The 27,606-nt window shown below is 41.1% G+C and overlaps 1 protein-coding gene across 2 annotated transcripts in view; it reads left to right on the top strand.

Annotated features, from left to right (window-relative positions):
- SLC66A2 (solute carrier family 66 member 2) overlaps positions 1 to 27,606 on the top strand; it is a 65,192-nt gene that overhangs the window by 11,204 nt on the left and 26,382 nt on the right. The window contains exon 4 of one of the 2 annotated variants that reach the window (XM_069007952.1): positions 3,152 to 3,205. The exons of the other annotated variant lie outside the window; for it this stretch is intronic. Within the exon in view, the coding sequence (XP_068864053.1) occupies positions 3,152 to 3,205 (54 nt within the window). The remainder of the gene's footprint in view (positions 1 to 3,151; positions 3,206 to 27,606) is intronic. 2 annotated transcript variants of the gene reach the window in all.

Below are 27,606 nucleotides of genomic sequence, written 5' to 3' on the forward strand. Positions count from 1 at the left end.
TTTCAGCCAGATTTAGCAGCAGTTAAAATCCAGGAAGCATTTCGGAGGGTATGTATGCTTTCCTCCTCCTCTGCTGTTTGTGCTAACATTTTGTGGAGTGACAGAGGTTTCTCTGTTTGCCCTCTCTGAGAGGAAATTGTTCTTGTGTACATTTATGTACACACACTTGCAGGCTCCTTCAGTAACCTTTGGACAAGAAAAGCAGGCTCTTCGGTTTAGTATATAGCACTCTTTCAGCAACTCTCCCTGAAAGACATACAGTCTCCTAAGGGGTAATCAGTCCTTCCCTTGACAGGTGATAGAAACTCCATAAGGTTGCATTGTGTTATTTGATCTTTTTTCCTAAAACTCAGTTTGTTATATGGAATTTGCTAGAGAGATTTTTACCTACTTGTGGTCTTTAATTATTTGTTTTCATCGAAAGGCTTGCATCCTCTCACAAACATTGAGAATAGTTGGAATATTTTTCTTACATGGGATTGATGTTTAGTAAGGACAACTGTATGATGGCTCAGAATAACCATACAGATGCATACAAAGCTCCTTTCAAGCTGGACAGAATGATAGGTTTCAAGCACAATACCAGTAGGAGTGAGAACGGTGTTTCTAATCATACACCTAATCTTATCTCTAAAGTTTTATGGTGTTCTAGGCAAGCTGATTATTCTGTGTACTTACTTTCTTTCCTTGTAGATTGCTGAGGCAGTGAAGGGCTAGGTTTGAAGTCACTGTTTTTTGTTAACCTTGCAGAGTCCTGAGGGAAGGCACACCATTTCTGTATGATAATATAGTTTATTATTTCTCACATGGCTGGTCTTAATTAAAATTTTTTTTTCTTTTTGTCCTCTCTTTGAATGTTTCTGCAAAATAATCCAAAATATTTAGAAAGAACTGGATATTTCAGTGGAAGGGAGTTTGCTGTTTTCTTATATTATTGTTAAATGTGGTATTTCTTCCAAGTGGCATAAGTATATGTTTACCAGTTTGTTTTCAGTTATGTGGGAGTTGCCTTTTTTATTTTTTTTTTCCTCGCAAATTAGGTCCCTTAAGTAATAACTAGTTCAGAAGGAATCTGCTTCCTATCTTGAAGCATTAAGAAGCAATCTCTTCAAATCCTGACAAACTTGTTCTATATTCTTTAGCTTGTTTGGTGGTGTTACTGGCTTAAAATACCCAAAATATCAACAACTATTCCGAACATAAAAAGCCATTCAGTCAATTTGCTTGTACTTTGATAGGTAACTGTCAAAGTAGGGTAACTATCATAGCATGAAAAATGCAGTCTCCCTAGACTTTCTAGTAATGATTGTTTTTTTTTTTTTTAAGACTCTATATAGAGAATTTTAAAAGATGATGTGAGTTTTCTTAAATTTTTTCCCTTCTCACAGTTACTTCTCAATTATGGGATTTTGCTCCATGCTCCCTTTTACTATTGCAAAATGAAATTAAGTTGAAAGTAGTGGAACCCATCTTGTGCTGTTCCTGCCTTCTCTGATTTTTTGTTTTGGATACATAAACTTTATCCTTCAGTACATACTGATGGAAAACACAGCAAGTCCTCTTCATGTATCCAACTGTTACTTTTTCTCTATTACTTTTTTTTATAACTTGGACTGTGTAGCATGTTTTTAACAATTCAGATTGGGAAAAGCCAGCACCCAAAACAGGCAAAATATGAAAACAACAAATATCCCCAATTTCATTTTAAAACCTCCTGTGATAGGACAGTTCTGTCCCTGCATATGAATGCTCTGAAAGCTACATGAAAGAGTCTTCAGGTGAAATCAGCAGGCATGAACAATAGCTTCTCATCTTTTATCCTGTATTTAACCTCACTGCATCTTAACTCCTCTAATGCAGATCTCCTGGTACCATTGTTGTGGTAACAATAGCTTTCCTTATTTGTTCCCAAGTTTTAAAGTTGTATCTGTGCAGCCATATGTATGTGATGTTGTTGGCTCAGTACGGAAGAGGAGGCCAGGGCTCTTGTTAACTTTGTTGTTGTTGTTTTTGTTGAAAGTATTGTAGTATTTTGGGGCATGATGGAGCTACCATGCTGAAGAGTTGAATATTGAAATGCAAATTGTGCATGTGCTATGTCTTGACTCGAGAGCCTAGAGTTGGCTGAAGCAAGGTAGTCACAGATATAGACAGCTGAAAACATCTGGTTGCTTTTGGGAATGTTGGTGGGCCAGAGCAGCCTCTTCATGTTCTTAGAGAGACAGACACTTTATGAAGAATCTTCTTTTTCTTTCCCCAAATCAGCCTCCCACCTCTCTCCAACAAAGATTCAGTTCTAGCCCAAGACATTGTGACAGATTTTGAGCCCCCTGAATGTATGAACTATACTGAAAACCAGTGGACAGCATTTGTTAAAAAGAGACTCTTGGACATCTCTCCTTACTTGTGCAGCACAGGCTCCACAAGTAGAACATGGACTCCCGTGTTTTTATATGAAGATGATTTCCTCTTGTCATTCATCCAGTTTTGCTGGTTGACTTAATCTGCTTTATAACTTGTATCTTATTATAGCACTCTGATCCTTTGAAGAGCTTTGGTTTTGGCACTGGAAAACACTCTTGTGTAATACATGGTTTTCGACTGGCAGAGGAAGGTTAGAGTGAAAAAAGTTTAGCATGCAGCATGGTTGCAGATGAGGTCTGTTCTCTCCTTCTTGATGTTGGGCTTTGTGACAGCATTTTTGAACAGCATTTTCCATTGGAGGCAAGGCAACTACTGTCTCAGCTGTTCATGCATACATATCTACAGACCCAGTGTTGCTGAGGTAACAGCTTGTTTTCTCTGATCATGAAAAGGTAGAGCTTATGTAGTCTAAAGTAAGAATCAAGCAGTCTGTTTCATTGTTTTTTTAAGCCTTTATTTCCCCCTCATAGGTGCCCTACTGTTGGGTTGTGCACTGAGACTGTTGTAGGACTTCTATTGCTCAATCCTATCTTAACATCATGGGGTGGGAGCCTTATAGAAAGCATGGGGACTAAAATTTCTGGCATGTTTTGGTCTGGATGTTATTTTTTAGTGAATAAAATGTACTAACTGACTAAATGGTAACTCAAATAACCACTGTTGCATTTAATCATAAAAGTCTGTCTTTCCTTTCTTTTTTATTTCCCTTCAACTCTTTTTTATATAGCTGCAGATAGTAAGGATGAAGAAATCAAAGCACCTCCCAAGAGATCCTATCTGGGTATGTACTGTACAAACCCATTCTGCATGAAGTTGTCCCCTTAACTACATATTTCATGATTTGCTACTTTTTGTGATCATTTGATTGCATGATCATTTCTATAGAGAATGTTTGCATTACCTTTTCTTGACATACTAAAACCTGGTGTCTGATTTTTTTTTTTTTTAATTTTTCGTCTGCCCACTTTTAACTTTCATAGAGGAAAAGATGCTTTCAGCTCTACTTCAGAAACCAGTTCCTTGAAGGCAGTTGAATTGACCACATTGTGTGTCTCAAGGATATCTTCCTTACTCCTTCCCCAAGCTAGACAAACAACATATTACATGATACAGAGATCACCTCTTCAGACTCTGTTGTCCTCTTTCAGCACTAATGCTGGAGGAAAGTATGAAACATACTTCTGTATCTTTCAGCAGTGTTCAGAACGCTAGATAAGAAATTTCACACAATGCTTTATATTCTAGTGCCTGCATCCTTGCAAATATTCCTCTCTTTTTCACTATAGAGCAGCCTCACAATTGTTATTTGGGAATTAGTAATGCCCAAGGTGAGAGCTTCCAATCTTCAGTTTCAGAGTTGGAATCTATGTTGTTTAATTTTCCTAAGGAATAGGAAATACTGGGTGCAAACCATCCTCACAGTGTTTTTTCTACTCTTAATAGTTTGGAATGGCAATTTTAGTCAAGTAATTGTAATTTTGTTTAGATTAGTTGGGGTGTTGCATCAAAGAAGTTATGCTGACACACAAGTTCCCCAAAGTCAACCTTTAGACTGGTTTTAACTGAACTGATTCAGAATCTCCCACTGATACCAATTGTGCTCTGTTGTAGTTCTTGAATTATTGAGGGATCAAGTGGAAATATCCAGGGCACAGAAGACCATTACTGTGGCAAAAGGAGAGTCTCTGTATTTCTCAACATGCAGTTAATTAAACTGGAGTTAGCTCTGAGAAACACTGCCCAAGAGTGGTATTAACCTGAGTGCTTTCTTGAAGCCATAAGACCATCCCTGTTTAAGTTAAATAAAGTTGTCTTTTAATGATTCATCTTCTGGATCTCCCCTTTCAGATTTAGGGGCAAAATCCATGCATTAGGTAATTTATTTTTTTTTTGTCTGATACCAGTATTTTTGCAAAGCACCTTTTCCTTTTGTATTCTCAAATCCTTATTTTTTCTGGATTTGGTATCAAACTAATTTTTTTTCCCGTTTGTCTTTAGTTTGTGTGGTCATTCTCACAGGCTTGCAACACTAACCATTGGAATGAAATGTTTCAGAAGTTGTCTTTCTTGTGCCTGCATTCCTGTTGTCTTTTACTAGTTTTCAGCAATGCTTTATTTACAGTGTCAGAGCTAGAAAGAGTTGTCAGCTTCAAGTGGTTAAAATTAAACAGAAATAAGTAACTTAATGTGACCTTTTACTTATTTCAGTCAGGTTTTTTTTATTGTCTTTTTGGTTAAAAAGTCATTTGTTGGTAGTTTGATAGCTTAAAAAGATGTAGAATAAAGCACCACACATCTTAATCCAGCTGATTTAAGTCTGAAACATTTGGTTAATAGGTATTACTTGTTTGTTTTGGAATTGCTTAGCAAAATGGGATGAATTGAAGTATCACTAAGGAGCAAGACAGCCTTACACTACTGCTCAGAAGTTTGAAGACTGAGTGGGCAAATTTGAAATGGGATGGTTCTCACTCCTGTAAAGAAATTAGAAATGTTTTGAGCTGTTTGTGCATAATGTATGCACAAAAGTATGTGCTGGTGGTTTAAAGAGTGGGGCGGACAGTGCTTTATGTCACAGCATACGTCATATTCAGTTTACAGAGGGCTTAACTGAGCTGTGCCCTGCAGTGCTGTGTTTTGTTATAGCTCTGGGGAAGCTCACTTAGAGATTAGCTGAGGGGAATATTTGCCATACTTTCATGTGCTTGTGCATTCTCATTATGTTCTTTAATGAGTTTTAATTAAACTTCTGTTCAAGAAAAACGAATTGGTTTTTAAATTTCCTTTGAATATTTCAGTGGTGTAAAAACTGTTTTTCATATATTCTTAGCTTTCAGAAATTATTATATTACTCTCTTTTTCTGGTCATGTAGTAAATTATGTTTGTAATTGAAGATGATCTATGAAAGCTGTTTTGTTATAGAACTGTTGAACAGTTAATCTGAAAATGTACTGGGCTACCAATGAATTTTAGGTGAACTTGTTAGATAAATATCGAGGCGTTTCTTGGTGCCTCTCTTTGAATAGGAACTGAACTCCTGCTGAGCTCCCTAAGGTTGCTTTTAGGTTTGTTTTATTGTCAGTAGTTCAAGAAACCACTTAATGCTACTATTTTTCCACATGTTGTCTGAAAAAGCCTTTATCTCTGTCACATGACTCTGAAAAGTGACTTTGCAGCATCAGTACTGAGAGAGAGTTGAGGGTGTTGGGGGAAGGTTGCTGCAGTTCAAGTGACCTAAAAAATTTACAGTATGGTTGGCCCCAGGGTGTAGAGTTTTCTGATTCCATACAGAAATAAAATTATTTCCCTTGTTTTTCTTGGCAAGGGAAGATTAGAAAGAAGTAGTTCCAGTTCTGAAGGATTAATGCTTTATTTCCTTTGTTTTCTAATGCAGTTATCTAGTTCTACCTAGTGCCTGCTAGCATGGCAACTGCTGAGGCTGAGCAAGCTGCAGTTGGGTGAAATTTGGGTTTTTGCTTGTTTCTTGTTTCCTGATGAGATGTTTTAGAACAAATGTGAATAAGTGTATTAATCTGTTTTGCTAAAATACAAATGCCATAGATAGATTTTGAGCCCTGTGAGCGTTGGAGGCTGCTGGGGTAACAAAATCACTAAAGAAGTAACCAAACACTACCATTGCTCCAAAGAGCCTGTGTTGTTTGAAGTTTATCAGAGTGGTTTCAGTGGTGTGGCAGGTGAGTGTCAACGTGGATGGGTTGGTTTGGTTTTTTGTTCCTTCTAAGTAAACAGTTAAACATTTTGAAAGACATTTCTGGGATTTCCTTCCCTCTCTGAAGATGGTTTTAAAGCTTGCTGTATAACTGAATCCTGAACCTTGGTTTTAACTCAACAAAATCTCATCAGATAACATTAGATTTTAAAACAGGAGTAATAAAAACTGGTGGTAATGAAACAACAAAAACTTAGATTCACCAAATATCTGTTGCAAAATATTTTAAACTACGCTTTCAAGGGGGGAAAAAGTTTAAAATGTGTGTAGTTGATGTCGCATGCTCATATCTGCATAATAGTGAGGAGAAAATAGTAATGTGAATTTAGCAGGTGCAGGCATCTGCTGAGTGGTTTCCACTGGTGGTGTGACAGCCTGGTGAATAATTCACACTTCCACCTCTCCTTTGTCCGTGCTCTTTAGTTAACTCAGGGCATCAGCTGCCATGTGTTGTTCAACAGCACCACCGCAGTGTTAACATATTCTAGAACAGCACTACTACATTACATGTGCCATGAAGTATATAGACTTTATTTAATCAGCTCTCTGGTGTCTTCTGTTCAGAGTGTTTGGTCTGTTTGGGTTCAGCAGGGCATCCTGCACAGCTTGCAGGCGAGCACTATGCTTTTCCAGGGGTGCTCTGTAAGTAACATTCACAGTGTGCTTCTCTGTCCAGCCCCGACACCCTGAGCAGAGCTGGGGACACAGCAGAGGCACAGCTTTCCTTGCTGATTGCGAGCAGCACTTGGGTTTCATTGAAAGTGCGTGACTTCTGCACTGAGCTGCGCAGTAGTTGAATTCCGCATACAGCTGGAACAACAAGAGCAGAGTTGTTGCTGGGCTGTCACCACCTCTGTGCACAACTGAACACGGAAGTGCTCTTGGAAGGATTTTGATCCCTTCTCCCCAGGATTATGTGAATCCTTGTTAGACTAATTCCTGACTGCTTTTGTTAGTATTTTGGGGAGGGGATCCCCAAATAATCCCTCCAGAAGAGGGGGTTGTAATGGCATGTCTGTGAGAAAATAGGATGCCAAAAGGAAATATATTTTTTGTTTTGCTTTGTTTAGTTTTGTGGTTTGTTTGTTGTTGTGTTTGGTTTTTTTTATTTTTTTATTAATGGAGTTCTATTGTTGAAGAATTCAGGTCTACTTTGCCTGAGAAAATGGCACCTGTCTGCACTGACACTTCGGTTGTAGTTCTGTGTATGGTGGGAACACTTATTTCCCCTTGTCTTTCTCTGCATCACTTTTTAGACCTTTCAGGAGACAAAAGAGAGTAAGAAATGGAGATTATAAGGATGTAGGGGCATTTTAAATTTGTTTTAATAAATACTTAAGTGGTAAACATTGGTGTCTTTTTTAATACGTAGTTTTGGTTTCTTTTTGGTTGATGTTGCAAATGAGACCAACACAAGTCTGGAAAATAATTTGTCTTTACAGGTATGGGTCTGTGCTGGAGGTTTAAGTTACTTACTATTCAAGTGTTTCAGAATATTCAGTCCAAATAGAACACTATTGTTTTGGTTTTTTTTTTAAAGCAGCTTAGAAGTTGTTTGCATACTGAACAGATAACTTTTTTTTTTTTTTTTTTTTTTTACTACAGACACAGAGAGAGGGAATAGTTTCATTTAAAAAGTTGTTCTTTTATTTCCATGGGGAATTTGTCCTGAACTCCTTGCAAGATCAACATTAAAATAATTTCCTTTCAGAAAACATGAGATAAATGGGTTTGGATCAGTCTTTTTTCTGGGACCAGTTTTATGTTTCCCAGTAGATACTCTTCTTCAGGCTTTGAAGTTCCATTCAGCATAAATCTCTCTTCATGCCCTCAGGCTAATGGGCCTCCAAAAAAAAGTTCAGTGGCCTTTTCTCTCCTGTTGAAAATGATGGAAGTGGTTCAGTAGGAAGGCATACCTTTTGGCAGGCTTATCTGGTATTATTCAGAAGGTATAAAAGGGAAGGATAAGTTTAAATTCTGTATTCCAGAGAGACCTTTTCCTTTCAGAAAAGACAGCTGGGAAGGGAGAAACCCAAAGAATGATTGTTGAGGCCTCTGAGCAGCTATGATCCTTGCCTCTGGCAGTTTGCAGTTTCCTTAAGGTGAGAGATCCAGAAATACACCCACACCCCCACACCCCCCCACACTCCCCCACCCCGCATCGAGGGGGTGGCATGAGGCCAGTCTGTTTCCTGCATGCCTGTGTGCTGTGAAAGCACATTCCTGACCCCAGTGGTCAAGAAAGGCTTTTCTTTTATTCTCCCATTTCCCTATGCTGGAGGCAACCGGGCCATGTGGCTCTCTGGAGGGGGGAGCAAGGGGAGAGGGAGAGTTGCAGTAAAACCACAGATTTACAGATGAAGTGGTGAGGGATCCAGGTGGACAAGTCACTCTTGGAACGCATGGCATGTAGCAGGTTTAGGCCTGAGAGACAGGTGGTGGCTTGCATGAGAGTAAAGGTGGCCACCTTTAGAAAATGTAGGGTATTTCTTTTCATGGGTGCATGGATGAACTGGGCATTAGAAATGGAGTAGACTGACATTGCCTGCACGACTTATACGGAAAGTATGAGGTAATAGGTTCCAAGTCTTAAACTGATCTCAGATGTGTCATTTCATTCATGTACTGCAGATTTAACATCAGTAGTTGTAGTTAAGCCTTAGGGTATATTCCTGGGTTATGGGCTCACCCTGGCAGGCAGCTCAGCCCAGCACAGTCACACACTCACTCCCCTGCAGTGGGTGGGAGGGGATAATCAGAAGGGTGAAAGTGAGAAAACTCCTGGGTTGAAGTAAAGATACTTTAATAGGTGAAGCAAGAGCTGTGCATACAGGCAAAGCAAAATAAGAATTTAATTGTCTACTGCCCATCGGCAGGCAATGTTCAGACATTTCCAGGGAAGTAAGAATTCATCATGGGAAGACAAACTCCGTAATTTCAGACATCCCTGCTTCCTCTTCCTGAGTGTGCTGCTTATACTTTCTGTGATCCCTTGATGAATGTGTGAGCCAGCACAGGCAGGCTCTGCTGTGATTTGATTATCTCCAGAGCAGGGCAGGAATCTCAGGCATGTTTGATAGGGTGCCTCCTATCACAGGCCTATGTTACCTAAACACGGATACTTGAGTTGCCTCTTGGAGAAATGTGATGAAATGTGGTTTCTATTAAAAAAAAAATGCAGCGTTTTTTTGGAGTCCAAGAAATGCCAATGACTCCTGTCTTAAATCTGCTTTCTGGTTTATTAGTGTATGAGATCTGTGGGGCACCTGTTACTTCATGCTAGCATGTGGGTTCTTCTTCCCAAGTTGAAGTCTTATGTTCTTAGTCAGCGTGCTTCATAGTGGATTCTTACTGGGTCTGCCAGTTGTCTGAATATGGAATGACATGTCTGCCAGGTAATGGCTTTTTTGGCTGCTGACCTGCTGTTTTCTTTATGTAGGTAGCATAACTCAGAGGAGAGGGGTCTTTTTTGGGTGGTGACACTTAATCATTTTTTTCCAGAATTTTGGTTAGCACAATGACGGTTGAACAGGTTCCTACTGATTTCAGGCTTTGTTTTGGAACTCAGATATTTTACATTCATTTAAGATGAAGCTAGAATTGGTAGGCAGAGTCGTAATGTCCTTTAACAGACAACTTGGGGAAAAAATGTTTTCAGCTTTGCAAGTTTTTGTGCAGGTCTGAAATAGAAGCAGTGAGCTTCAAGCTCCATTCAGTTTGGAAGGTGCTTTTCTGCCAAGTTTAACTTGTTTATCAGTTAGAACAGTTAAGTAAGAACAGTTGCCACCTGTCAGGTCATTGTTGCCTGTGGGATGGAGAACGGAATGAACACCCACCATGGAATGTGGATGGGTGAGTTACATTTCAGGTTATATTTTTAGCAGGCAATGAAGCCAGCAGTTCTAGAGTCTGTAATTTTTGATAATCATTGATGAATTTTAGTTTCCAGACTTCTTGTTTGGCAACTTGACAAAAAATTTTCATCTTTGGGACTTCACTCAGAGATCAGAGTTAAGGCAGAGGGCACCTTTGACAATAAAAACCCTATCTGGTGAGTAATGTTTCTCTCCTTAGTTTGTATGTGGGAGTTGGTGACTAGTGGTTGTTTCGTATTAGCCACGTGTTTTGCACCAGCACAGTTGATACACTAAATGAAGTATTTTGCATTCAGTGATAAATGCAGTAGCATTCCTGTGCTTTGAGAGCTGTATTGTAAAAAGTACTCTTTCAAAACACTTGAGAAGTTGGAACTGCCACCTGCCACTTCTTTTGGTTATTAAACTGAATCTTCTGAAACCTTAAAGATTGAAGGGGTTATTCTGATCTCGTGTAATGTGGACAATAATATTTTGCTTATATTTTATTGTAGTGCATACAGTAGCTTGTAGTCAAACTGGTTCTTCATCACAGTTTAAAAATTTACCCATTCTTAATCAGCAAGGTTCAAAGTACCACTTGGTAAAGTGAAATGTCCTCAGTTTTTAAATTTTTAACAGGTTACCATTGAACAGAGTGGACTTAAATGTCCTGCAGAAGGCTTTTCCAATCTAAACTATTGTAGGATTGTAAATAAAATATTTGTAATTTCCTCTGTCAACCATACTAGCTTTGTAATGTTTTGTGTAACATATTAATTCATTTGGCTTCTGTCACTGGTGGTAATCAAACAATATACATCTTCTCTATCCCTAAAACAGGGAGTTGAGAAGGTGTTACCTGTGTTTTCTTGTTATCAGGGCAGGGAACCTGGAGGACAGTGTTCTGTTTCTGCTGCTGCTGCATTTTAAAATTATTATTTAGCTCCTTTTAAGTTTTCAGCTTACAGGCAGTAGGGAAATAGCCAACCACAGACTTGTAAAATCTTTTCTGAGTTAGAATCGTTTCAGTAAGATGTTACATGGTGGTAAGGCAGTATGTTTGGGCCTAAGCCTTTTGACCTCTTCTTTGCACCAGCCTTGCTGCTGCTTTTGAATGGCTTTGACACAAAAATGGGGGTAGGCTGTTGTTTTATGAACTTTTAATGCAATTTACAGTGCTTGTGTTTATAGTTTAACAGGATCTGCCAGACTAAGTGTAGCATGTGAAGGGCCCTTGCCTGTTCCAAAAGCCTTTCCTGGTGCAAGGAGAAAGGGGATGGACAGGCAGGCACGGGTTAGGTGGAGTGAGGGAGGCATGTGCAGTGTCAGGGCCTTTCCTTTGCCATGCAGCATGAGGAGCACACTGCAGTGGTTGGGAGAGCTGTAAAGAAGCAGTGCAGCTGTTGTTCTCCCAGCCTGTCTTTATGAAAAAAAAAAAAAAAAGTGAGCAGGGAAAAGAAAAGAGTCTTTATCTGCTACCAAGAAATTTCAGTGTTACCTGAAGTTGAGGGAAAACTGTTGTTTAGTCTGGGGAGAAGAGAGGTGGTGAAGGTTGCTCCCCAGCCTGGCGTGAGCAGCAGAAGCTTGACAGGAGGCAAGGCTCAGCACTGTGTTTCTGGAGTGTGCTGCTCAGGGTGCCCGCTCCGGCTGCTGGTGCCCCTGCCCAGCCGTCCAGCAGGCCTGTACATCCAGCTGTATGTACTCTGGTGGGAAGAAGAGACTTGAAGAAGGGACTGTTGGAAGAGCTGTGTGGCAGCAGAAATATTATTTATGGCATAAGAACCATGCTCAGTTGGTGGTGTGGTGGGGAGATAAACCTGTGAATAAAATGTGGATTTTGCTTGTGCCTCACGCAATTCATACGGAGGAAGGAGAGTTCCTAGCAACATCTAGCCACATGAGGGTGCTCTGGGGTTTCCAAAACTTGTCTGCTGAGCCATTCAACTGGAACCTCGGAGAGGAGGTTGAGCTTGCTTCCAGGGCTGTGGAAATAGTGAATAAATAGAGATGTTGCAAAAATCTTTTCCTTCTCGGTGGGAGCCAGAATAATTAGGTGCTTTAATAGCATCAGCGATTAAACATCTAAATGTTCAAACAGAGCTGGTTTGTCTGCTCACCCTGCACATCAGGGAGCAGTGAAGCTGCTGCTTTAGTTTGCTAGAGTTTGGTTTGCAGTTGCCTACTTCTGGAGCTTGTTACATGCTGTTGTATACTTGGTCACGTCTAGATCTGAGTGGTGAGCATCATTCTTTAAATTTGGCTTGGAAGGGACTTCTGAAGTTATTTGGTCCAGTTCCCTGCTTGAAACAGGTCCAGTTAGATGAGGTTGCTCAGGGCCTTGTCTGGGTGAGTTGTGAGTATCTACCTCCTTCCAGGTAGTTGTAGAGCATGGTAAGACCTCCCCTGAGCCACCTTTTCTCCAGGGTAAATACTCCCAGCTCCCTCAGCTGCTCCTCATCAGACTTGTGTTCCAGGCCCTTCCCCAGCTCCATTGGTGGACACGCTCCAGCCCCTCAATGTCTTTCTTGTAGTGAGAGGCCCAGAACTGGACACAGGACTTGAGGTGTAGCCTCAGCAGTGCCAAGTACAGGATCAAACACTGCCCTGCTCCTGCTGGCCACACTATTGCTGATACAGGCCAGGCCCATTGGCTTTCTTGGCTACCTGGGCACACACATGCTGGCTGATGTTCAGCCACTGCCAACCAGCACCCCCAGGTCCTTTCCACCGGCCAGCTTTCCAGCCACTCTACTCCAGCCTTTAGGTCTGCAGGGGGTCGTTGTGACTGAAGGCACTTGGCTTTGCTGACCCTCATACAGCTGGCCTTAGCCTATTGATCCAGCCTGTCCAGATCCTTCTGCAGAGCTTTCCTACCCTCCAGCACATCAACACTCCCACCCAGCTTGGTGTCATCTGTGGACTTGCTGAGAGTGCACTCCAGTAGGTAACTCCAGTAGGCCAGTGTCTTTCTTGTACTTGTAAGCCCTGAACACATTACTCCAGATAATGTGTCTTGTGGGCATTGAATAGAGAGGAATAAACACGTCCATCCTTCTTCTTGCCGCACATTTGCTCAACTGTACAGCTGGAAAGTGATTGATTGCCTTTACTATGGGTGTACACTCTTTGACTCATGCTTAAATTGCCTGCCAGGCTACCCTCTACTATTCTGTTCTCTAGTGAGTCAGCCCTGTGCACTGGTAGTGGTGTGTGGTTACTCCTTCCCAGCTGTGTAGTAACCCTGAACTTCATGGTATTCCTGTCAGCCCATATCTTCAGACTAAGATCCCTTTGAGTAGCAAGGCTGTCCTCAGTTCATAGAATCATAAAATTCTTGGTTGGAATACCATCCTGGGTTGGAAGGGATCCACAAGGATCATTGAAGTCCAGCTCCTGGCCCTGTAGAGGACAGCCCCAAGAATCACACTGTGACCCTGAGGGTGTTATCCGAGCACTTCTTGTACTCTGTCAGGCTTTGTGCTGTGACCACTTTTCAGGGGACCCTGTTCAAGTGCCCAACCACCCTTTGGGTGAAGAACCTTTTCCTAATATCCAACTTAAACCTCCCCTGATACAACTTCATGCCATTTCCTCCTGCTGACACTGGTCAGCAGAAAGAAGAGATCAGCACCTGCCCTTCTGCTTCCCATTGTGATGAAGTTGTTTATTGCTCAGTCTCCCTAATTTGGTATTCATGAACTCACCATCATCCAGGTTGTTAATGAAAGATATTAAAGAGCATTGGCCCTCGTATTAATCACTGTGCACTGCCTTTTAACTGGTCATAAATTGTACGTTTTTCCTTTGAGAGGAGAAATTCTGTGAGTGTGATGATCCGCCAGTTTTCTGCCTTTTTTGTTGTTCATTTACCAATCAGTAATTCGTTAATAAAGATATTGCAGGAGACTGTCAGCAGCCTTGTTAAAGGCACTGTAAACAACACCCACTGCTCTCTTCTTACTCTTAAAACTATAAATTCATAGAATGTTAAGGGATTGGAATGGTCCTCAAGGACCATCTAGTCCCAATTCCCCCTCCTTAAGCAGAATATGTCCCACTAGACCGGGTTGCTCAAGGCCTTACCCAACCCGGCCTTGAACACTTGCCCGGGTTGGGGCATCCACAGTCTCCCTGGGCAACCTGTTCCAGTGTCTCACCCCTCTCACAGTAAAAAATTTCTTCCTAAAACCTAACCTAAATCTCCCCTCTTTCAATTTGTACCCATTACTCCTTGTCCTATGACTACAGCTGCTGAAGAGTCCCTCTCCAGTTCCTGGTAGGCTTCCTTCAGATACTGGAAGGTTGCCATCTCATAGGTCAGATTGGTCAGTTGTGGTTTGCGCTTGGGAAGGCCATGCAGGTTGTCCTTGTCACCTTCTTATCCTTCCTGTGTTTTGAAGTGACTTCCATGGGGACTTCTTGCATAACCATCCCAGGGATGAGGTTATCCTGACTGGCCTGTAGTTCCCTGGCCTCCTCCTTGCCAATAGGTGTGATATTTTTAGCTTTCCTTCCCTCTGTCCCCAGTAATAAAAAAAATCTCTCCCAATACCATGATCTTTCAGAAATGATGGACTAACCTTGCAAAGACATCAGCCTGCACCGTCATTACCCCCACATGCATCCTGTCTGTGTCACATGCATAAATTTAGGTACTCCCAAACTCCTGCTTTCCTGAAAGTTCCTAGGTACTGCTTCACTGCCTGAGCTTTGCTAGCAGGGCTGAGGAGCTGTAGGGGGCAGACTTCACCAGTGAAAGCACATTAAAACATTATTAATTCAAGAAGGCAAGAGGTGAGTTTAGAGCCGTGCTGACAATTAGTTATCTGGCTTTCATGGTGATGTCCTGCTTTGCTGCCTGCCAGTTCTCTTTCAATTTCTGTAAGCAAAAAGGTGAGAAGAGAAATGATGATTTTGTAGGTGATGGCCAAGTTGCCAGTTCCGTGCAAAAGATACAAGTGAAGAAATATTTAAAGTGTGACTCAACTCCCCACAGAGTTACGAATAAACTTTCAGGCTGAGGGGATTTTAATTGTTAGTACAGATACATTGATAGTTGCTTTTTTAGTTTCCTAAGTGGCTTGTAGCACTGGCTGTCTTGGTGTGTGCTTAAAGAAGCACTGTTGCCCAGTGCTGCCTGTTCAGACATAATGGATTGTCTAGACAGCTTGCTAGGGAGGAAACTTCTGGTTGCAGCACATTTTTACGATCTTTTTATAGGTTCTGGAACATCCAGATTTTGTAGATTTCATGAATCTTTAAAGAACCTTATCTTTGCATTTAGGTAAGTGGCATGGAATCAACAGTTAAACACATGAGCACGTCATCAGAGACAACATCTGCCAGTGTTCTCTCCTGTACAGGAGATGCTTGCACTCAACTTTCTGCTGCTGACTTTCTAACATGTACTCCATAGGAAAGGCAGATGTTGTCACTCTGAAAGCTGCTCATTTGATATGTTAGGGCCTTGGGGACACTATTTACTCAGGAATTTTGCTTCTGTTGGAAATGAGCCTGCTGAGATAACCATACCCACTGCTTTATGCAGTGGGAGGAATGGACGGTGAGGTGACCTGAAGTGCTGAGCTGGTTGCAACACTCGCTTGGTCCCAATTAAAATGCTGCAAGGGGCAGGTGTGACATTGGATGTCTAAGCTGTCATAATTTGCTCTGTGAACTGTATGTGGAGGTCATGCTCAAGGTACAGTGTGATCATTGTACACAGCCTGATTTATTTTTTCACTACATTTCATATCCTATATGTTTTATTAGCTTTATTTAATTATTTAAATATTACTGGGGATATGAAGTTACTAGTCTCTAGTAAGCTGGAAATAGGGAATATATTTAATAAATCAATGCTTCTGAAGCTCTTATAAATAGTGTTATTTTAACAAGACATTTCCTTATGCTGGAGATTGAAAGGCACTTATCACTGGAACATCAATGCTTTGCCATTTTCATTGCTGTATCAAGGGAAAACAAAATAAGCCTTTTTCTATCTCGACACAAATGTCATGCTTTTAGCCTGTAATGCAGAACAGTGACCATCCTGGACTGAAAACAATTGGTGATAGCTTTATTTTATGAAAAGATTCCCATTTTCTCCCCACTCCACACTCCCACTTTACAAGCAGTGATGCACCAAAGGTTCACTGGAAAATGGTTTTCAAAGTCTAGGAGGACATTTCAAGTGAGAGAGAAGAGAGATCTTAGCCAGTCTCCCTTGGCTGTTTGCTTTTGAGGGGTGACACAGGAAATTCTATTTTGCATCCCATCTCTGAAGCAGGAAAATGAAGCAGTAGAACCTTGGTACTCTGTATCCCGTGGGAGTGCTGAGCAAGGACGAATTAGGGCAGAGGGTTTAGGTGCTCCTGCTTTCTTGTTCTTGATCCCCTGTAGCCACCAGAAGAAGGTGCATGCAGTTGGCTCTGTTTAGCCCTCATTGCCCATTTAGTTTGTGTCTGTCTCTGCCCTTGAATGTTTTTAGCCCTGTAAAGACTGGAGCTGAGCACTCCTGTTACACAGGCTGCAAAGCAGTATCATGGCTCATGGATGGGATACAAGAGACTGAGCTGGAGGCTCCTGCTTGCACAGATAACTCCCAGTGTATTAGTGTGACCAGAGTGGCTCTGATGTTTTCCTGGTAAGCCAGGCTGCAGACAGGAGAGAGGGAGAGCCCTCAGTGGGAGCCTGAAGCCAGCATCCTAACCCTTAGGCTGTTTAGGTACTGCTGGTTCCCCATCTTTTAATATTGGTGTGATTTTTTCCTAACTTGGGATGGAGAAACATCTGAAATCTCCGTGTTTTCCGTAAGAGAAAAAGGGCTCCTGTCTGGTTCTATCTGACTTGCTGACTGGCCTGCAGAAGCTGAAGGCAAGCCAGTCTAGCCCCATGAATTGCAAAGGGCCTGAATCTGAGGCACAGTCTGGTGGGTTGGAGTCCACATCTCACATCTGATGAGATGAATACTGCCTTCTGTGGTGCTGAGATCAGCCCTGCGTCAGGGAAGACTGCCTGCCTCATGAAGTTTTACTTACTTACTGATTTTCTTTTGAAACAGTAAGTTCACAGTTGGCTTTATCTATTTTTATTGTTTGACTAATTTTTTATGAACCTGCAGGCCCAAGGTGTACTGAAGAACTTACACCAAACTAAACACCCTTCTGGCATGGATGCCAAGTTGTCACTTCTGCTGTTTGGCAGTTAACAGGTGCCCAAAGAGTGACTACAAATGCTGAAGAGAAGGAACTTGTTTACAGATTATTTGTCAGTTCTGTTCCCGCGTGTTGGGGAGGTGGGTGTTGCTATGGAAAATGGTGTAGACCTTGGCAGGAAGTGTGAAGGCTGTCTGATGGGAATGCTGCAGTGGAGCAGGTTTGGCCTAGGTATTAACTACATTCATCTGCACTGAGATGTGACGGTCAGCTTTCAAAGAAAGGCAGTACATTATCTTCTCCCTTGCCTTCCAGGTTGATACTTTTTACTGTTGCATGCACCTGATATATTTCAGGTTGCATTAGGTATTGGGGCAAATTATTTAGACATTTAGTGGTGTGATAGCGTCATGTTGAGCAGTGCTGGCTTACAGCCACATTCCAGATTGCAGCCAGGACTGCTGGAGAGTTGTACAGGACATTGTGTCAAGGAACAGACAGAATTAAGGTAGAAGGATTATTTTGTAAGTCATACCAGTTCCTGAATTCACTTCAGAGTCTTGTCCCACCAACAGTTATTCCCGTTTCAAGGCCCAAACCATCCCCTTTTCACTTCCAAACACTCTACATCATTAAATTTGTGATGAGGAAATCTTACATTGTATAAGGATTTTTTTCCTCTTTGTGCAAAGAAAGGTTAGTGTTGGAGCTGCCTTTTCAAATCATGATTTAAATTACCAAGCAAGAAATACGGGAATAAAATAAATTATTTTGTGTCTTTACTAAAGAAAGTTTGGTTCATGTGGTGATATGTATAAATGGAATAACTATATTTTAGTAATGATCTATTTAAATTCAATTTTTTGTCATCTTAAAAAATTAATTAAATGGTCAAATATTGCATTACTTTTACTTGTAACTTATAGCAAGCTGTTTGGGTTGAAAATTGGTTTAAAAAAGAAGTGCAAAATGACTTAATTTATATTATAAAAAAGTAAATGAACTGCAGTATTTCTTCTGAAGGTTCATTTTGTGGAAATGTTTCTTTTTTAAAAACAAATGAAGGGGATAGATGTTCAGATATATTTTTAATAAAATGAATTTACTCTTTTTTTCTCATTCTTTTATACTCTCAGTCACAAGTGAAAGACACAAGAACAAAGCAGATGTTAGTCAGCTCCAGTCAGTTTCTTGTTGTTAGACTAAATGAGATATTTTCACTAAGCAAAACTGAAAAAGTAGAAAAGTTGTTTTTGCAGAAGCAGACAAAGCCTTCTAAGCTCTGGTTCCAGTGCACCAGCTAGTAATTCTTCAGATGTAGAATTTGACTCGTTAAAGCTGTGCAGTAGTGATTTAAATGATGTTAATAGGTTGGCAGGTATAGGCCTTATTAGAAGGGTTCATAATCACATTTCACAATCTAATTTTGTTTTATGCTTCAGAGCAAATGTTTTTAGCTTCAGAGTGTTATCTTGTCTTGTAACTAAGAGAGTGGTGTGCAGTCTCTGTCTGTAGGAGGAGGTGACATAGCACTGAACGAGGCTGGGAAGGAAGGATGTAACTTAGCTCTTCATGAGAAGCTGCTTCCTGTATCATCTCGAATCAGCAGCAGAAAAGGTGTCATTTTTTGGTGAATCGTGAATTTATGGTGTGGGGCAGGGTGTACACAGTCTCCCTCCAAACACTTGGATTACTAGTCATCAGCATGTTTCCCTCCATGTGGAGGGAACTATACCACCATTATTCCTGAAGTTACGAAGGCCTCCTTTCAGATGCATTTATTATGTGCCCTACTTTCCCTTTGCTCTGCTCTGTGATCAGTATGCATTACATCTACTGCATCAGGATCCCATGTCTTCTCCCAGGGGTAGGGGAAAAAATCCAAATCCCAGAATTCAGTTCTGACAGATTTATTTTTACTTGCATGGTACATTTACAAAAAAGGGTCTTGTTCATCCTGACTGATTCCATGGAGCAATAGAAATCTGTGAAAGGAAGACAGATCCTGAGTATTTCAGGGAAACATTTTTTATTTTTAAAAGCTGGTTAAAGCTGTCTTTTTTACTATTACCCACTGCAACTCGGAAGTCTGAAGAGAATTTGGGAGATGGAACATTTTAAATATTCAGAACATCTATGTTTCTTTGCTTAAGGTATGAGTGTCAGGATTTTTTTCACATCAAAATCAGGACCAGTACTGCTGTTTCTAAAATACATAGACTGCTTTGGTATTACACTTCAGTAGCCCTTGCAAGCTTGCTGCATTTTTTTTGTGTGCATGCGCGCATAGTTAATCTTTAAAATTTGACATTTATCTCTACGATAATAAAAATTATACCATCCTCTCCTTTCTTGAAGTGGCTTTTTAGTAGGTTGCTTTGTACATGTCACAAACTCTGCAGTTGTTGCTAGGTAATTTTTTTCCCCTCTTTATCTCCAGTTTGTGTAGCCTTTGGAAAAAAACAGTTGCTGGTCTTGAAATTCTCTGCTTCCCATCAGCCCTGTTTTTTTTGTGCTTTTATACAAACCATAACAAACTTGCAGCGACTCCTTGCTTATGTCAATGTTTTCCACTTTGTCTGCCCTTTGTCTTTGCACCCCTTGGCATGTAAAAATCGGGAGCAGTTATTTTAAGAAAATAACTTCTAGATTTTTTTACTGTGTCTTCAGAGATGCTATTTACTCCCTCATGCCTTTCTTCACCCCCTGTTGGGAATAGGTTGTAGTAGAAAAAGTAGCTGCACTTAGGGAATAGAGCAAACTTAATATGGAAATGGCCTAAAACAGTCTTGTACACAAGTTCCCCATTTAGTTTTTGTGTACAGTAGATGTAAAAAACTGATCACTCTTTAAAGAAATTCACTGTTTCTTCAGAGGAGAACTCAGAAATGTAATGAGGATTTTGTGGATAGGATTGTTGCTTGCAGCTCATTGTTTATGGTTCACCTGTCATCATTCTCCACATCCCCTGCACTCCTGAGTACACAATGCGAAAGGAACACAGCAGTGGAGGGCAAATCCCAGGATCTCTTGATTAGGGATAAAAGGATGGTGCCCTGTGGTGGCAAAGTCATCCCTTTGGTGAACACTTCCAGTGCACTCTCTTCTGCTTGTTTTGGTTTAGAGGCTTTTTATTGTCCTTTTTATGAGTAAAAATGTTTATAAAGGATCATAATAGCCAAAGTCTTTTGCCTCCAGCAATGGCTGAGTGCCAGGATGCTTAGCAGTAATGGTGAAGATATTCTTGATCCTCTTTCTCCCACCACTCATTCTTGCCCCCTCACTTGTATTGACAGAACAGTTTGTGGGATTATGTTTTGAACCAAATAAGTAAACCAATCTTGCTTAAAATACAGGCTTGTTCTTTTTTTGTGTGTGTAAAATCTTAAAAAAAGAAAGAGAAAAGCCCACATTTTGTGGCTTCAGTGGGAAAGGCGTCAGGGAGCTAAAGAGTTGTCCTGTTATAGATGGAGGGGAATGAGAGGGGCTTAAACTTCTGCTGGGAAATGTGAACAATTTGTGAGTGCACACCTGTGTCACCATCAAACTTCATGACAGAGCCACTTACTTAAATCAACTACCTTTTGTTCTATGTCTTGAAGGTTTATTAGCTTAGGAGCATTGAACTGCAGGCATATGGTGTTCAGAAAATGTGGTATTCAGAAGTGCACCTTACATAAAAACCACTGGTCTTGTCAAAACAGGGATTTATCTGGTCAAACTAAACAGCTGGGAAGTTGAAGGGGAAATTCTGTTTCAGGGAAGCTCTGTCTCGCTTGGCTGCTCCAGTTACAAGTCCTGTAATCAGTAAGGCAGCACTCAAGCACTCAAGTGAAACTCTCTACTGGTCTCCCGTCCTATAAATTCCTTCTGCTAATGCAGTGGAAATTTCTGCTGCTTGGTGTCCTTATACAGTAATTTAGATCTGTGCAGACTTGCTGTAAATGGAATGAGTTTTGGTTTAATGGTTGTGAGGTGACACTGCAGGCATGGAGGTTCTGGAAAACCTTCTGCTACCTGAAATCCTTCTGTTCTCTTTTCCCTAGAAAGTTGCATGGAGATTGGAATTATTGCCAACTTTATCTACCTATATATATTTTTTTTTTTAATAACAGATGAATTTCTGTAGTCACCTTCACACTTTTAAGTTTCAATATACTTAAGTGATGTTTATGGTAGCAAATGAGAAGTTAGAAACTGAGATTTTTTTTTGCTACTGCTGGCCGGAAATTTGTGAATTCATTGTTGGTGATAAAGGTTGTCACCAGTGAATGGTCACATCTTCACAAACATACATACATAAATTATTTTAATGAATTTGGTCAAAATTGGTCAGAATGTAGGAGATGCTTCCAGATCTGAGTGGGTAATAGCTTCATGACCTGGTGCTGTAGGACATGGAAAAACCCAGGTGGAAGGTCCTTAATTCAAATCAGACATGAAAAGTTTGAGCTGATTTCCCAAATCCGATCTATATGTTTGCCGCTCTTCATCCTCCTTCAGATTTCCCAAAGTCTTCCTTTTTATTCCAGCATAGAACAAAAATCCAGAAATACAATTTTTTTTTTGAAAACAGGATTCTTGTTCAGCAGTCTACCCTATTATTATTAACTATAATAGATATTTGAAAGGAAGCTCTGTGAAATGGAGTAGACTGTGCCATCATTTTGAGATATTAGCATCTTTGTAATGCAGTTCAGATAATTAAAGAAAACATGTCTGACATCTTCGTGTGTGTAGCTGGGACTGGGCAGAGGGGAGAGGCAAAAAGAGGTGAAAAGCCGAAAGCTTTCTACAATTTCCTACATGCTTGTGATTACTTTGAAGCATTTAGCTATTGATACTAAAATGGGTTATTCTGAGGTTAACTGAGGTAATTGCCAAGAGATGTTTAGCAGGCCGCATCCCATTGTTTTAGCAAAGGAGGCAGCTGCACAAGGCATTCTTCTGTTTGGATGCTAAATTAGTTAGGCCAGTTTGGGGGCTAGGACTTCTCTTGGCTGGTGGTGGGTTACCTAGGAAACAAGGATTAAACTTGCCCCCAAAAATCCTAAATGAGGAGGTGAGTTTAGATTTTTATGCAGAGTGTTTAGCTTTGTGTTGTATGCATACTTACACATACATTTATGCATGTCTGACTTCAGTGTCCAAAAAAAAAATTCACAAACACCTTCTTTTTGTGGTGTCTTCACAACAGAGGAGGTAGGGTCTCAGGCCAGTCAAGCTCAGACAAGGCTGAAAAAGAGAGGGATCACTTATCAGCATTTTTCTCAGAGATGTGCACCTCAAAAGGTGGTAAAGTATTACCTGGCAGTTAACTTCCACAGTTTCTGGGAGTAACTTGCTGCATTATACATGCAACCTGGCATTGTAATCTCTGGCATGGTGGAATCTGAGTCAGACTGCATCTGGTCTAATGCACAGCTTGGTTTTGTAATGTTTAGAAGAACTTTTATTCATCTCTTTAATTACAGTCTTTAAATGAGAAAGGGCATATTGTTTCTAATACTATAGTAGTCTTGATATCTTCTGAGACATAAGCTGCAAAGAATAAGTTTCAGTACTATTCAAAATAAATTAAACTGTTTTCACAGAGAGTTTATAACTCCCAACTACAAGAATTTTAGAGTCAAGGCTGCATGCTCTGCAATGCTTAACTTACTCAATTTTAGTCTTTTTTGGAGGCCTTTGTGTACTGCCTGGTAGGGCTGTGGGTGATATCTTCGATAAACTATGCTGATGATAGTGTAAAATATTGTTAAAATTATTGCAAAAATAGAAAATTGGTACTACATGTTCTTCTTGCTGTGACATTCTCATCATCCCTGCTTATCTTGCTGTCAGAAAAAGAAGTCTCTGGCTATAGTTAGCATAGGAAGGCGTATCTGACCAAAAGAAGAGTGAGCTTATCTCTTATCTGCCGCCTCCATCATTGGCACAGTTGGGAGCAAAGACCTGACTTCACAGCTCTTCTTGTGGGTGAAGGGTTGGGGCACTTCTTTAGTTTGACTTGCTCTGGGGTTTTTGATGCTCCTGGTGTAGGAGGTGAGCAGAATCAGGAGTATTTGTAGTGAAAGCAAAGGCTGCCCAGAGTCATCAAAACTCTGCTATGGCATCCTCTGGGCTTCCCATTTCACTGTCACTGTTGCAGCTTTAGAGAAGGATTTCCTCCTGAGGTCTATGCTCAGTCTGAGTCCTGTGGCTTCTAAAGCTGTTCATGATGCCTTCACTCCACCTTTCAAATACAGAGCTTATTTCCATAGCTCTAAATCCTTTGGGCCACAGCTCTCTTATTCCGGTGGCTTTCCAGGCCCCATGATCTGCCTAGTTAATAGGCTGTTTTCCTTCATTGGTCCTAAGTCAGGTAATTGCTGCTTTTGCCTACTGCAATCTCATGGACACAGTGACTAAGAACACCAGTCAGTACATTGGAATAGGAAGGAGAGAGACTTCTATACTGAACAGGCAAGAGCAGCAGTAACACAGTAGGGGAGTTTCAGAAGTGATGCTACTGGTGAAGCCAGTCTTTACAGGGGCAATACAGTGCTCTAAGTACCTTGATTTAGATATATCTAGCCTTAAGTTAAGTGCCTTGCCCTAGCAGCAATATTGGCATGCGTGTGGTGCTGGTTGTCATGGTTTTCTTCTCCTAATCTTACTGGCCTACTAGTACACCAGGAGCGGAGACCTGGTGTTTTCTCTCAGCTGGGCTTGGGAAGCAAACAGTTTGGTTAGCATATGTTACACAAGGTACATTGGTAGGGGGCTTGCATGTGTACCTGCTGCAAGATTGCCTCAAAAGCATCGTCCATCTGGAGAACTCCAAGAAATGTCCTTGCTTTGGAAGAGACTAGTCCAAAGTGCTCTTCTTCATGCTTTTTGTGGGAGGGACTGGGGTAGGAGTTTGCTTCTGGCTGCCCCCAGGCTGGTTACACTCATTCTGCAGCGATGTGTGGAGATGGCTGGGCTGAGCTGTACTGCTCCATGTGGATTTCCCAGCTCAGCTGGCATTCATCAGTAGTTTCTGAGCCCAACAGCTGGAACCTTGTTCACAGATATCATACTTGCTAAAACTTCCTCTGTATTAGAACAAAAAAAATCTTTGTTCTCCCCTGCTTGCTTTTATAATTTTGCTTTCTTTTTAATGCTTATAACATCAGCAGTACTGTGAGAAAGAGGCATGTATGTGTGAGAAAGAGGCATGTATGTGTATGCAGGCATATTTAGGTATAAACACGCAAATTAAAATGTTGACAGGACTGGTATCAGTGCAGTACAACTGATGTAAACAATTCTGCATCCTTTTGTAAGACAGTGGAAATTCTTAAAGATGAGGTAAAGGTCAACCTAATTTTGTGGGTTTATATAACTGCATTTTTCTCTAAATTTTTTTTTCTTCACTGTGGGACTCCCATAAACTGAAGCTGTGTACAAAGCAAATTACACTGCAGATAGCGCAGCAAAGGCTGCCAGCTGCACAGAAGGTGCCCAGGGTACAAATATTTTGATTTAGCTTTTCATTCCTATTGTCCTGTGTGTTGTTAGCAGCAGGGGTAAAACTTTCAGAATAAATTGTAACTTTTAAATTGCTGCTCTTTAAGGGTCACAGAATGGTCAAGATAGGTGTTATTGCTAATTATCTCTGGTGAGGACCACTGTGCTAAGTGGTATTCAAAGGTTTCCCTTAAACCAAAGGCTGTAAAATCAGGGAAGTAGCACATTAATGGGAAAGGCAGGATGTTAAGAAATAGAGTGTGGATTGTTTGACTTTTTCATATGTACTAGTGCATTTGTGTCAGATTTTTCTGAAGTAGTTGTAACTTGTTGTTAATTGCTTCTTAACCGTGCAATTGGTAATTCCCTTTGGTGAGGAGGTAGAGTGGACCCTGCAGAACCCAAAGGGGAAGAATAGAGCAGTTGCTGATGCTTGTAGGTGTGTACTGAGGGACAGTGTGGAATATGAGTGAGAAGCCCTGGATAGGCAGGATAGTGCTGAAAAAATGTCAGCCTACTTATATGTAGGTTTTTGAGAAGGAGGAAGAAGAGTGGGTAATAATCCTGGTGGGAGGGAAAAAACATGAATTTGATGTGGCAAAACAAGAGACCCAGCACAGAAGATTTTAGAAGGTTGTGATGCTACATAAAATGAGGCAAAGAAAACCAAGGCAAGTACTTGCCTTCAAACTAGAGAAGATGAATGAGGGGAGATAGGGATAATGTTGATGTAGAGGAGGTTTCATCAGACTTGAACTTCTAATCTCAGGTGTTCTGTCCCCCATCAAGTACTGAAAGCTTCACTGAGCTTTTAAAAACAAGAGTGCTTTGTGTGTATCTTCAAAGTTTGTGTCTGTCAGGCTTTCAGCCTTTTTCTCTGCAATTAAGATTTGACATTTCCTCCCTCCCCCGAAAATCTGCTGGTTACTTTTGTTGACTAAAGGACTCATGCTGGGCTTTTAAGGAGAGTCAAATACTAAGAGGACTGGCTTCAATGAACTGACATTAGATGTGGCCAAGAGAAGGCACTGTATGAGCCAAGGGATATAAAAATGGATTTCATTGGAGGAGAGTAATTTGTTTGCTATAGGCTGGGGTGATATTTTCAGAAGAGGTTCAAGACCCTCCAGAATGTTATGCTCCTATCTTAGATGGGCTAGAGAGGAAAAAGTGACAATGTTTGGGTACAAGTCAGTGTGAAGACCAGATAGAAGGGAATGTTTGAGAGATTCTGAAGTACCGTAGTGACAGGGTTGAGCAGATATGTAAAAGTAACTCAGAGTTTGTGGAATTCCTAGGTCATGAGCCTGAAAGAATGGAGATGAAGAGCATTGTCTCTTTATAGACAATGTCCTTTCAAAAAGACAGCGGTTTGGATCAGAGTCAGAAGTTTTTGGTGCTAAGCTTTCGTTTCTTCTCTTTTGTACCATGAGTGAAAGTCCCTTCTTAGTCCCTGTGAGTGTAAAAGAAATGCTGGTTTCTGACAGCATTTGCAGGTTTCTATCACTTCTTGAAAAAAGGGGAAGAAAATCTAAATGTATCAGTTCACACTGTCTGTCTGTAATGCTGTTTCCTTCCTTCTTTCTGGAAGGAAAGAGGAAAGTGCCTAGCTGGATATGTAGATGACTGAGAGTGAGAGAAAAAGTTTTGGATCACCCAGTAACAGTCATGAAGAGCCTTGCTGCCCTTGTCACCCCACTTACTTCCTGGGTGCCCTGTGGGGTATGCAGGAATTTCAGAACAGAGCATCAGAGAAACCCTGGTTCTGACTGGGAACTGCTCAGAATGAGCAAGGTGAGGAGTGCTAGCTGGCGTGCTTCTCTGCAATTCTGCTGCTGTTTTTAGATGAGACAGCTGAAATCAGCATTGCCAGGGAGACAGATAATGCCTGAGGCAAATAGCTGAGGATTTCCTGCAGCTGAGGAACTGTAAGTGTAAAAGTCTCCTTTTCAGAATCCACTGCCTGGGCCCAACCTCCTGTGGCAGGTACCTCACAACTCCTCTTCAGAGAATGTGGCAAAATTTATTTTTAAGATGCCACTGCTTAGTGCAGGACCTGTGCTTAGCTTAGAGCACTCTTCGGAAGTGTGAGAAGTCTGAGTTAAGCTTCTCATGTCAGCCTGGGGATACAAGTCTGCATCTTCCAACTGTCCAAAGAGTTGCCCTTGTTGCCAGGCTGGGATGAGGAGCAGCATCATATTTGCCTGCAGCTCAGAGCTGAACCCCTTTTACAGCAGAGACCATGAGTTCTGGAGATGAGCAGAAGAGCAAATGAGGGGGAGAGTGTTGTACCGTAGCCCCGTGGTTGAGACCCACAGGGAGCACAGAGAGTGCAGGTTGCAGCTCCTGCATCTTCAAAGTGTGTACATTTTACAGTAAACAGACCATGGATAATAACCTGAAATAATTCCCAGCCATGACTGCATTTTGTAACTGTTCCAGGTTGGATATATTACTGTTTTCAGGCTCTTTCACAGCACCTAAGCCCTCAGGTTTTGGATTGCATTGTTGTTAAGGAAGGCATTGGACATCTGACTGCTTGGGCTGGACTCCTTTGATCGTGTGGCAGGAACAGGTCAGGTGGGCAGGCATTGTGGTCCATAGTCAGATGATGGAAATTGGATGTCCTTTGAACAGCACCACAGTCTCACAAAATATAAGAATTAGCTGTGTACCAAGGGGTAGGAGGATTAACTACCCAGTCATCTGTTTAGAAGGGGACTCAGGGGTAGAGACTGTCTGTCCAGCATGCTCTTAGAAGTAGTTAATGAGCAGTGTTTTTCATACAGCAAGTCAAGAGTTTAATTACAGGAGGCAGTTTCGGTGAGTGACTATGATGTAATGGCATTCATAAGGAGTGGGAGAGAGAGTAAAACCAGTAGCCTTCATAAGAAGAAGAGAGTTTATTTCCTTATCAAAGCTATACAGAGGGCTCAAATGCAA

Source organism: Aphelocoma coerulescens, chromosome 2 (genome assembly GCF_041296385.1).
Source record: "Aphelocoma coerulescens isolate FSJ_1873_10779 chromosome 2, UR_Acoe_1.0, whole genome shotgun sequence".
NCBI classification, from domain to species: Eukaryota; Metazoa; Chordata; class Aves; order Passeriformes; family Corvidae; genus Aphelocoma; species Aphelocoma coerulescens.